Source organism: Schistosoma mansoni (assembly GCF_000237925.1).
Source record: "Schistosoma mansoni, WGS project CABG00000000 data, supercontig 0037, strain Puerto Rico, whole genome shotgun sequence".
Classification (NCBI taxonomy): Eukaryota; Metazoa; Platyhelminthes; class Trematoda; order Strigeidida; family Schistosomatidae; genus Schistosoma; species Schistosoma mansoni.
Window position 1 is genome coordinate 1,123,696 of NW_017386026.1, and position 12,783 is coordinate 1,136,478.

The 12,783-nt window shown below is 32.3% G+C and overlaps 1 protein-coding gene and 2 non-coding genes across 3 annotated transcripts in view; 1 reads left to right on the forward strand and 2 right to left on the reverse strand.

Annotated features, from left to right (window-relative positions):
* Smp_167460 (cadherin-related) overlaps nucleotides 1–8,728 on the reverse strand; it is a gene marked incomplete at both ends in the record, with an annotated part of 29,266 nt that extends 20,538 nt beyond the window's left edge. Inside the window, one exon of the mRNA XM_018790749.1 lies at nucleotides 8,675–8,728. Coding sequence (XP_018645989.1) covers nucleotides 8,675–8,728 — 54 coding nt within the window. The remainder of the gene's footprint in view (nucleotides 1–8,674) is intronic.
* On the forward strand, nucleotides 6,954–7,020 carry Smp_tRNA_01455_Gln_TTG.1.1. Its single transcript has one exon. It is a non-coding gene (tRNA).
* A 3,902-nt stretch (nucleotides 8,729–12,630) lies between the features above and the next one.
* On the reverse strand, nucleotides 12,631–12,697 carry Smp_tRNA_02215_Gln_TTG.1.1. The gene has a single exon. It is a non-coding gene (tRNA).
* Between the last annotated feature and the right edge of the window lie 86 nt (nucleotides 12,698–12,783).

The following is a 12,783-nucleotide window of genomic DNA, read 5'->3' on the forward strand; positions in this document are numbered from 1 at the left end:
CAGTGATGCTGCCTTCCTACAAAGAGGGATGGGGTTAGAAAAGGTCGACCGTAAAAAAATGCACACCTCGCCTTATCCCACGGATATCCATCTCTGGCGGTAAGGTCCTTTGAAGAACGGAGCTAACACAAAAACTACCCACAAAACTGTCGTGTGTGACCGACCTCAAGCAGTTGTCCCTTGGGCACTGCGGTCACGCTCTCAGATCATTAAGACCACTTCTAACCCAATTTCCTTTTCAGGTACCTCTTTACTTTAACTAACATTCAATTATTTCACTTAGCATAGATAAATTTAGCCTGCTCTAATCTGCCAACAAAGGAATCATTAGCTATCAAGCTAATAAATAAACTACAATGTTCACGCTGTAATTTACTGTTGTAGTTAGATTTTCAAATGTTCCATGTCAAGAAAAAAATAATTATTAATTGATTAGTACAATTAACGTCCTACCCATTAAGTTTTACGACGTTTGCTTGAAATATATGTATATATAATTTGATTCTACATTAACGATTTGATATCTTAGCCAAAAGCATCAATGTTTTGCCTTAATCGTACAATCAACAAGTATCTGTTTCTTATAGTGACTAATGTTTAGTTCAAATTGCAAGTAAACTTTAAAAAAGTGGATCCACAAAAATTGAATATACACGCAATTGTATACTACTAGTAGTATACTATGACTATCACCTAACAAGTTATCGGTAAAATTTCCTTTGATGTTAGAACACAAGTATATTTATTAGTTTTCTTTCAAATGTTGTTTGAATTATTCCGAATTCGTTTAAATTACTTTTACAGATTATCAAAGAAAGACTAGTAAAAAGATTTTTCCCTACAGATTTTCAGTCTTGAATATGATACGCTATTCAAATCAGGAAAGTTAAGTTTAGAAATCTTAAAATGTTTGTGCTTCGTGATTCACCCTTAGTAAATTAAAGTTCATTAACTCAATTCCTGGAAAATATTGTCATTATTTATTGTCATCGGCAAAAGATGTAAAATGCCTTGTATATAAATCTTGGAACAATTTACTGAATTATAATTTGGGTAATGATTTTTTTCAAGATTGATGTTCCAAAGCACTAATCGAAAACTTTGACTTTTTGGAAGTACTCATGTCTGTAGTTATACTTACATCAATATATGAGTTAGTAACGTTTATACACGATCAAACGATGTACCTGAATTCGATGACTTAAAGACGATAGACCTTTGGAACGAATCAGTGTTTAATGAGTTTGATTGCTCTTGAGCTTGAAATTAAACACCAGAGTATGAAATTTATTATTCATCTTCAATTTTCAGGCGTTCTTCTGCTGATATCAATCTATATTTCATTTATTTGTTCATTTTTATGGTTTAAATCATGGACTAATCTTAACTAAATATCCATTGAAAACCACGAAGTACGGATGTTTTTTATACTAGTGTCGGACTCATTAGCAATATGTATTATCTACCCAATCGGGGATCAACACTAGAACCTTTGGTTTTACGACTAGCGCTTACATTCTAGACTACTAAATCGGAAATTGTAGCTTTAGTCCATATTAGCGGAATGTAAATGGGATTTAAACACGTTCCGTGCACGATTGTGTTGGGGCACGCTGACCGGCTATTTCCTAATCAGTCAGCACTAGTGAATACTTGGAGAAGACTCTATAATCTTCTTATGTAAAAACTGTAAATATACTAGTCTTCTTGTAATTGTAATTCCTACTTCCATCAACCCTTGTTATTCGGAATATAATTTCGTCCCTGTTCAACCGTGTTTTGATTTGGGGATTTGTCGAATGAATTAGTGTCCAAGGATACCAAGCAATAAGAGTATCTGCCTCGTAATAAGATAAATTATACTAGTTTGTATATTACAGCTATCTTTTAACGTGATTAACGAGTAACTGCCTCAAACTCTATATTATTGAACTCCGTAAGTCACAGCTTGTCGCTTGAATATGGGAATTTTCTCTCGAAGTTTGTCACTACTGACTACATAATTATTATTTACCATAGAGTTTTATGGACTGAATTTTACAGTTTACATAATGAACTAATTCTAGTTCATGCCATATTAGAATGAAACAACTATCCATTACTTCTGATTTTAAAAGGAATGTTTAAATGAGGTCATTTCATGATGTAATCTATATAAAACTTAACCATCACACCAAACTTCTATAGTTTGCTGTTGGAGTGATTCAGAAAACGTCTCTCAAAAGACAAGAAAGGCTCAAAAAACACTAAGAAGAATTTTATCCAGTCAGCCTTCACTGAACGTTTTGCCGGAAACATCAAGAAAGTGAAATGTCACATGTAGAGTTTCTGATCGGCTAATTACTATATTGCTAAGGACTCCTAAAGTACTATAAAAACCTTATATATTTATGTACATGAATACACCTTTGGAAAAAAGCGCTTCTCGCATATTTCGCACCTTTACTCCCGTGTTCAAGTTGCTGTGTAGATTTAGCTTGGGAGTTACGAGAATAGCTAAGAAACCGAGTATAACGTTCAATTAGCAAGACTTATCATTTCATTCCATAAATTTGTCTCTATCAATATGAAATTTACATATAAATGATAAATAATTCGTTGAATCTAGAAATTCTTACTGATTTGTGCCTGAAATTGTCTGTTTTTTTAAATCATTGAACATTTAATGGTATTTTAATTTATTCTAAAATAATCAAACATCTGGTCTCTTAGTACAACACAATACATAAACCATAGCTTAGTAACAATCACAACTATACAATACACACATACTTTTACACTTGAATATAACCTGATAAACAAGTGAAACCATCTGTTTCACACATGTAAAGATGTTACTGTTTTTTTTTCCACTTTTTTGCTTTCATAAGATTATGATTACTGGCATAGTAAGTGATTAACTGAGTGGGTTTTTATTTTCTAGTATTTATTTATTATACTCTAAAGTAGAAGAAATGAAAGTATATGTGGTTTGGCAATATATTCAATAACAACAATCGTTTTATCCAACAAGTAAACGAACGTACAATTTTCAATAAGTAGTCAGTTAAAGAACTATGTGGAAGTGTGAATCAGTTATTTTATTCATGAATTTTCAAACCAAATCTATTCAAATATAATAGAATGAATACCTTTAACTGAGTAATATATATTACTATTTTTTCCATGCATTATAAGTGTCTGGTCTGATGAAGTACATTATTGAATAGTTTTCTTTTAAACAGAACAACATGAATAGATTGCTAACTTGTGAAAATCTTTTTGATCAACATAGAATCTTAAACAAATTATGCTAGTGTGTTGAAACTATTCAACAAAAGATCCTGAAATTATTATTGGTTGGAATTTGTCAGTAAAACTAAACTACAGCTCCTGTCAACCAATATTATAATTATAAACTTTACCAGTTCATTGTTCGAGAAGGCGAACTTGCAAATCAGGTTGCGAATTTCCAGCTTAACGTATCCAATTACTTTACACTAAACTTAATTAATATATCGTGATTTCGAATTACTTAGACCAATGTACACTTTGCAGTTTGATCGAAACAGTTCAGTCAACGCCGAAGGCTATTATTAGTACCAGAGAATTCAGATCTGAGACATTTTCTCAAAAGTATTGACAGAACAAAAAGAAAATGTCAAAAGTACACTAATAAGAATATCGACAACGAATCGATTCAAATGTTCTATGGAGAATTCTGATTGGCGGCCTATGCTCCTCAACGAGAGGTAACAGGCACAAGTAAATAGGCATTAATTCAAATCCTTACTGATAATGATATAAATAACCATTTGGATAACATAATTAACGTTGTTACTCATTTATTAAAGGAATAAATTATATTAATGCAAGATTCGCCATAGGATTATTTAATTAAAGGTCATTGTAGCTCCATATGGTATACTAAGAAATAACTAGCCACCTTAATTCTTCTACCGTTACTGTGATTGTTCATGTTTTCATCTTCTATTATCTTACTTCTTCATATTAATTATGCGACTTCTTTCTGTCAAAATGTAAATTATTAATAATCATAAAGCTTTAAAAAAGTACTGTACGTCACAATATGCCAACAGACGAAAAATAACCGAAGTACATTTTTGACTTGAATAAAATGTGTACGTATATTTAGAGATGAAAAAACTAAACGATTGATGCATAACGAATAATAAAGAGAATTTTTAATTATACTTTAATGTCTCATCCTAAGGATTGAAAGATTGCCATTACAATCATTATCGTCTATCCTGTGTCAGTGTTATAGATAGCTTTGAATGTAAATTTAATAATCAATAGGCGGTATCTTTTTCACAATATGAATAAATAGACAATTTATACATCACTTGGTATTGTTTGGTTAAATCTTCTCATTGACGTTTAGAACTGCAATTAATCAGTCTCTTATTGGCCATATGTGCATACTGTGCATATTGCCTCGATATAGCCTTAAATTTATACATCAGTTTTAATTGGCTTACAAGTTAATTTTCTTGACTAAACGTGTACTGCTCAGATGATTGTTTCCAAAATAAATCCAGAGTTAATCATCATTCACTTAAGATCCTATCACTCTTCCTTTCTCTTCTTAATTTTCAAACCTATCATTCTAATGATATTTTATTTATTATATGCTGTCTAAATATGATGGTATAGCTTGTCATTTAAACCTCATAAAGGAAAAAACAATTAGAGATATGTCATTCATATCGAAAAAAGTTAATACACATGTTTGGATTTTTATATCACATATAAGTGTTTGATACCACATTCTGTCAAGTAAGTGGAATCCTATCATTTTACAAAAAAAACTCTAATTATAAACAAAGTATATATTGTATTACACTATCTGCTTGTCATTAGCCAGCTTTCGTTTCATGTAATATGATGTAAATGGTTTGAATAATTTTTTTTCTGGTTAGCGGTTTTTTAGTGAGTTGGTTTTCTATGGGATGGGGTCGCTAACCCCATGCCCAAACCTCCTCCTTTACCCGGGCTTGGGACCGGCAGTAGCCCCCGGAGGAGCTACAGGCGGAAGTGGATAGGACACACATCGAGGAAGTCACCCAACTATTTCACAAGACAAGCCCTCACATGGAATCCTGAAGGCCAAAGGAGAAGAGGAAGACCAAAGAACACATTACGCCGAGAAATGGAGACAGACATGAGAAAAATGAACAAAAATTGGATAGAACTAGAACGGAAGGCCCAGGATATAGTGGGTTGGAGAATTTTGGTAGGCGGCCTATGCTCGATTGGAAGTAACAGGCGAAATATGACGTAAATGTACCATTTATCACTTATTCCAGAAAACTTTTAAATAAACCATTGTTATCCTTATCAAATAATAAAAAAGTATGTTTATCAATCAGATTATGACATTTGTAAGTATTTTATTATACAATTAAGTTGATTAATTATAATTTTTAGTCGTAATTCAAATTATCTTATATGTGCTTAAATAGTTGTCAGTAGTATATCATTCTATTACACAAAAATATACAACGAAAATACAGAAGAAATAAACAATCCTGAACGGGTTAATTGATAATTATAAGGTTTAAATGATTAAACAGCCCTTCAAAAGTAGGTACCTTTGTGATTTATTCAAATATACTATACTTTTTCTAAATAATTCTTACTATGCACAGTATGCACATATGCCAATTAGAGACTGACCAGTTGCAGTCCTAAAACATTAATGGGAAGATTCAAACAAACAATACTAAGTGAAATTAAACTTCACCCGATTGCACAAGCAAGTGGCTATCAGGACTCAGTGGCCGAGTGGATAACGTGATGGCATTTGGAACGAATGGTAGTGGGTTCGAGTCCCAGAGTGAACATCAACTCTGAGATGCAGGTACATCCAGCTGACGAGTTCCAAACAGGACGAAACGCGCGTCCTGGATTCCACTGCTAGCCACTATTCATCTCTGCTTACCATGCTTGTGAATTAAGGCTATATGGAGGCAATACGCACAGTATGCACATATGCCAATTAGATACTGACCAGTTGCAGTCCTAAACATCAATGGGAAGATTCAAACAAACAATACTAAGTGAAATTAATTCTTACTATTATCCATATAATAATTGTGAAAATAATAAAAGATATTTGAGGAAAATAAATTTATAGGAGAATTAACATACAGCGACAGTTTTTATTATGAATTGACATGGAAGAAAAAGCCTATTAAACCAATATGTATTCATTACCCTACATTGAACCACATCCGGAGAGTTCCCGTCTAACTCCAAACAATACATCAATAAACTGTTTAGTTCTGAATAAGCATTTCACCATTTTAACTCCAGTTAACCTGTTACTTTACAAGTAATAGTTCCTTCCTAGAGTTTCAGGAAATCTATTGTTACTACTTAACACATGAAAAACCTACGACATAACGTAATTTAATAATTAATAACTAAAACTTGTTGAAATTGTAAATAATGACTGGTAATCAAACATAGGAGCGCCTTTTTTTCTTTTTAAAATTCATCATTTAAATATTTCTGAGCTCTAGTTTCACTTTGAACTTAAAATCTGGAATTTAGGTACATCAAGTTGACGAATCCTAAATATGATATTCTACTGGCAATTATCCCACATAAAATCATCTGTTGAATCCAGAGTGTATATAGCCAGCTGATCAATGAACTCATATCTAAACAGAGCTTCAGTTAAAATTAGGTTTTATATAAATATTAAAAATTATAAACCATCAGTCTGAAGCTGTTTGAACATTGTAGCGACGTAGAATACGATATGGGTTATCTGAATTAAAGTAATTTTCTGATACACAGTATGACATCAATAAATAATGAAGCATATAATCCAGATCTTAAATATTTACCAGTCAAATATTCTCTTTACGATTTTTTCATAAAATAGCAACTTCAGCGACTGGATCATGCTAAACCACTTGCCCAAGCAAGTGGCTAATAGGACTCAGTAGCTGAGTGGGTAACGCGATGGCGTTTGAAGCGAAAGGTACTGGGTTCGAGTCTCAGAATGAACGTCAACTCTGAGATTCAGGTACATCCAGCTGACCAGTCCCAAATAGGCGTTTTTTGAAAAATATAAAAAAGATATTAGATTTTTTTCGATCAATAACTTAGTAAATGATTGCAAATAATAACCATTAGTTTATTGATTACCTCTGACAATCAAATGATGTCAGTAAAAATTGGAATAGTAATTACTTACTATCCAAAGAATTTATTTTTTTAAGTAAGGGGAAGACAAATACAACTTTAGTTGATAGATTTATGTACAAGCAAAAAAACTGATTCAAACAAACATTCGGAAGTATCTAACATCATAAAGTTGACTTCAATAATCGGTGTTGGGTTAAAGATGAGAAAAAACAAACAAACATGTAAGAATCAATGTCTTATTTAATCATTCTTATCTGACTAACTCATTTTGGTTTCAGCCCATTTTTATTTACACTGTCTACGATTGTATTTCGCTTTGTTATCTGTGCCTTTTCATACAAAAACTTATAGAGAGAGAAATTTGAGAATAACAAGTATCAGGATTAATGAGTGATAGAAAAGAAAATAGATATGAAACCAAATTTATTGGTAAAATAAATGTCATAGAGACAAGGTGGGAGAATATTTGTGTGTGGGGGGAGGGAAGGAAATGATGTACCATTGCATCCTATTTTCTATCAACTAATTTGTTTAATATGAAAACATACAAAACTTCGAGCTAGAAAATGGAAATAAGTGATAATACTCTACAGCTCTTATATAGGGCTACAGTAACATGAGGAAACTGAATAAGTTCATCTGTAATCTATTATATTGTGGTAAACAACCGTTAAAACCTGTGAGCAATTGGTAACTACTTCGTTATAATATGGTAATGATCAACAGTGTACACGCTCCTCTGACTCTAAAATGCGTAACTACTACCACTGAAGTGATATGAAACGACTTACACTGTGAACGTCATTCAATTATCGGTGTTGTACAATCATTACTTATTACTACTGGTAATGACTGCCTCACGACAATCTAGTTCAATTCTATCGTTAATATTCATGACAAACCAGCATGTAGAATAACTTATAACATTCAGGTTTTACGATATGCACAATGATAGTAAGTCAATGAGTCCGAAAACAGTAATCTATGTTTGCGAATTCAGTCAATCTGTGATGAAGTGCATTACTTAACCTGTATCATAAGTGTGTAACAGCTCCACACTTAACCAATTCTACTGCATAAGTCACTGCCCCGCATGAGAACTTTGAAAAGTTTGTAACAAACTGGAAGAAAAATGGATTCATGCTTTAGTGGACAGCTAGATAAACATGTCGGTTTCATTCAGTACAATTACTTGATTTCCGAACTGCGGAAATTCTTTAAATGCACCGTCTTGAGAACGATTTTTTCGTAATCATTCCTGAGTAATGGTTTTGATTAACCAGTGATAAATTTCATTTGACATTAATAGGGTAAACGTGGATTTTTCCAGTACTTCTGGAGTACCATTAACGACTATAGAAATTATATATAGTTGTTTTGACTTTAAATCTTATGAGTGAAAAATGACTTTCTTAGTTGTTCAGTCCTGCCTGCTGTTGAGATCCCACCAATAAATTCTCAATATGATCACTAGTCTGATTAACTCGATATAGAACAGTTGGACTTTACTAACAGGAACTTCTGAGCTTAAATTCCGTTCTTGTTGAGATTCATATGTTAATTTCATTATTACAATCTTCATAAAACTGATACTCCTCTCTTAAGATTCAAGTCTAATGGTTCCTGCTGTTTTCTATTAGCCAACTAACAACAAGTCTATTGATCCATTCATTCAAACAAATTTAACGAGTACTTCCTGACACCATAATTGAATCATACAAATAGAAGAGACAATAATGTCGAATTGAAGTAGACGGAAGCAACGAATTACATTTGTAATACTGATTTACTTACATGATATATACTTTCCTTTATTCATATTGTGGTGTGGGTTACTTACATCCACATAGGTGGTATGCAACGATGGTCAGGTATAGTATGTATTTCACTTGAAGATCGATAAGGAAAGAACGCGAACGAAACGCAATTGGCATGAAAATGTATGAACGATAGTTATCAGAGACGATGAACTGATATTTGCAGAAGGAACAGTCAAGATTGAGACAATTGATTAATAGTTTGCAAACTAACTGTTTACTGTATGTTTGTCAAATTTTATTGAAATATTCTATAATTTCGTGTCAAATACATTCGATTGTCTCTGCTCATGTTCTTGTTCACTATAATCTAAATATATTGTTCCAAGTAGATGTTATGTGATGTCATGCATTATTGACTTCATTACAACTCGTGGATGTACAAACGACGTCTACTACTTTTCTCAAAACAAACGTTATTCTTTATTGCTAAACTAATTAGATTTTCCTAAAAATGGGATAAGATTTAATTTATTTAATTTGATATATTCTAATCTATCTTTTCATTTATAAAATTATATAGATCATTTTGATAATTTAATGTAAATCTAATTAGGGAGATATCACTTTTTTTAATCTTCTATCCTCCTTTTTTCATTCCTTCAAGTATAAGTTTGAACTTACTGTCCTACCTCCCTTACTTCTCCCCCTCTCTCTCTCTCTCTTTATAAGTCACTATTATTTACCCTTAATTGTCACTGACTTTTAACAAAGCTTGATACATGTACAAACGTGTTCATTTATGTAGAGATATAACAAATCAGTTCTGCAATTTTAAAAAAAATCATTTTCAACCTTGATTCATTTGAAGCCGTTTATAATAATAAAACATCTATGTATGTATGTATGTATGTATGTAAATGCAAATTAACGGAATGTAACAATGACAATCTAATTATTTTAATCAAGTTACCAATGAGACATTACTTAGAAACAATGTAACTAATGATGTTATAATCATTATGTAATTTGTAACAGTATAATATAAATAGTAATGACAAAGTGAGAATTTACTAAATAGTTTAATTTTTTCTTTATCATGAATAAAAAAGTGAGATAAGAGGAAGATATGTTCCTTGATTATTTTCTTTCGAAGACAAATCTATGTATTGATTGCTTTTATATTTCCGTTGAATAAATGTATTCACGTCAGTTTTCTTAATTATCTGTTACACTTTGAAAACCCTAGTACTTGAACAGGAAAACTGTAAATTAGACAAAGGAAGCAATGAACACGAGGATGGTAAGTGAAGATTTACTTGACATCAAATGTAAGCCATAGTGATATCTGAATACACTAATTTTAATATCAGTTATTTACAACGATCAACAATCAGATTTGGCTAGATGTAACTGAGCAGTAAAATGATGGTTTAAGGTAATCGACAGAAAACCCTAGACCTTGTTTGAAGTTATTTGAAGCTTGTCAGTCAGGTGTACCTCAAATTTCCAGGAAATTGATATGTTTCGATCTTTTATCACTCAACTTCACAATCAGAAACGTTATCACTGAGCTCCTCAGGGTGTGACTGACCTCCTATATAACTGATATGTATATAGAATAAATCTCCAGACAGCATAAGTTCTCTGAAGATTATAGATGCACCTTGATGACAAGTGTCGAATAGCGCGAAACGTTAGTCCTGTGTTTTTTGTTGACTGCCTCCAGTAACTTATCACGTTACATTCCATTATAACTTACACAATGTCAAATTACTTGCACTAGTGTCCCTACTGCAAACTGACTGATAGGATCCAATATGCACTAAAAGGAATCGTGATACATAAAATTGGCCATACTCACTGGTCAACCAAGTGCAGTAATTTGTTGTTTGAACACATTATCACAAAATTAATTGTCTTCGACCGACAATTACTACCAATTTACCAAATTATGTAGTTATTGTTTCTTAAGATGTGAATACATTTCATGGACGGTTGGAAAAAAAATCAATTTCATACGTCATTTCAACTCCAATTCCTTTCTCATCACATCGATATTATCAACCCATTTTATTAATGTCATTCGAAATACCCCTCTTTTGGAATTTCATCCACGTAGAGTCATTTTATTTATACCAAAGAATACGACGCTAGTTAGGTTCGTCAACAGAGATCACAGTAGAAGATTACTTATATTTGAAGGCACTCTTGTTATTTGACTGAAAAATCTCCGTATTTTTACCAATGAAAGAGATGGCTATAAGGTTATAAGTGTTCTTTACAGCATTCTTAACATTTACCTGAAATATGGACATGTTTTCGACCACTTGATCGAGTAAACTGTTACGATAAAAAGGAGACTATACAACCAAGTAAATCAAACTTAATAATGTCAATTTTCAAGACCTTTTAGACCACTTGTAAATGAAAAATCTTACAATATAGGCTTGTTCTACTGGATTCGATAGACAGCTTTACATCTGTTTGATTTCGATTGTTAACAATTCTTTTTAGCATTTGACTATGCCTAACCAAACGATGTTGACTGATTTTATAATACATGATGACAAACATAATTAAATGTCAATCTGATGAAAATCGCTCTCTAAAAGCTGTTAAGCCAGTAGCCATATAAAAACGCAGTGGAACTGGATAGTCTATATCTAGTAAGCAAAACAATTAAGTAATTTAGCTGCATTGTTTTTCGTTCTTCTAGCCTTGTTTGTTCTTCTCGTTGCAATCATCCTTCAAAAACAGTTTCTAGAATGAATATCTCTTAAGAACTTTAGGTTTTTTCAGAAGTATTCTTATTCTAGTCCTATATTTGACGAATGTTCATTTCTATTAAGTAGTTCATGGATCAGCTGATCCCGTGTCACTCAACTTCATTGAATACATCAGGGAGCACCAGTTCCCTCAAGATTACAGGTACACCTTGCTGACGAGTGCCACGTAGCACGAAACCCGGGTCCAGGGTTTCCTGTTGACCACCTCCAACCACCATCTTATCTCAACCATATAACTCCATTTTGAAATTAATTTCTACTTTCATTTTCAATTATATTCAATTTTAAAAACATCTGATATTTACGCAGTTTTAAAACTACTGAATTCTAACTCATAAATTATCAATCTACGTGTTATTGTTTTTTTTTCTCAATATTTAATATCCATTTCATCTGGGATAAAACAAACATTGTTTTTTACCGCAAACTCATCAGTAAGAAAGGACTAATTTATCTCGATACATACAAAGCATCACTAACTAACTAGATGGTTGGGAAGGAATAAAACGTAGTTATGGGTTTTCTAACGCGAATTGACCAAATTATTTTATCAAACAATAAATCATATGCAACTTTAACTTTTCCTAATGATAACTGAATCTTTACATAATACGCTTTAGTATTCTTTTATTGAATGAATATCTAAACGTATTTGTTCTTAATTCAACAAATCATTTTGATTTTCTGACGGTAGATATCCTATCGTAGTAGTTATATGTCGATTATAATATCTTATTTACTATCATGATGTTTCTTTGACAGAAATTAGTGATGTTCTTATTTTTCAGGTATCAACTTACAAACAATCCTACTATCTTGGTAAGCAAAGATGGATAGTGGCTAGCAGTGGAATCCAGGACGCGTGTCACTTAGTCCTATTTAAGACTCATCAGCTGGATGTACCTGCATCTCAAAGTTGATGTTCACTCTGAGACTCGAACCCAGAACTTTTCGCTTCAAACGCCATCACATTATCCACTCGGCCACTGAGTCCTGATAGCCACTTGCTTGTGCAATGGGGTGAAGTTTAAATTCAACTTAGTATTGTTTGCTTGAATCTTCCCATTGATGTTTAG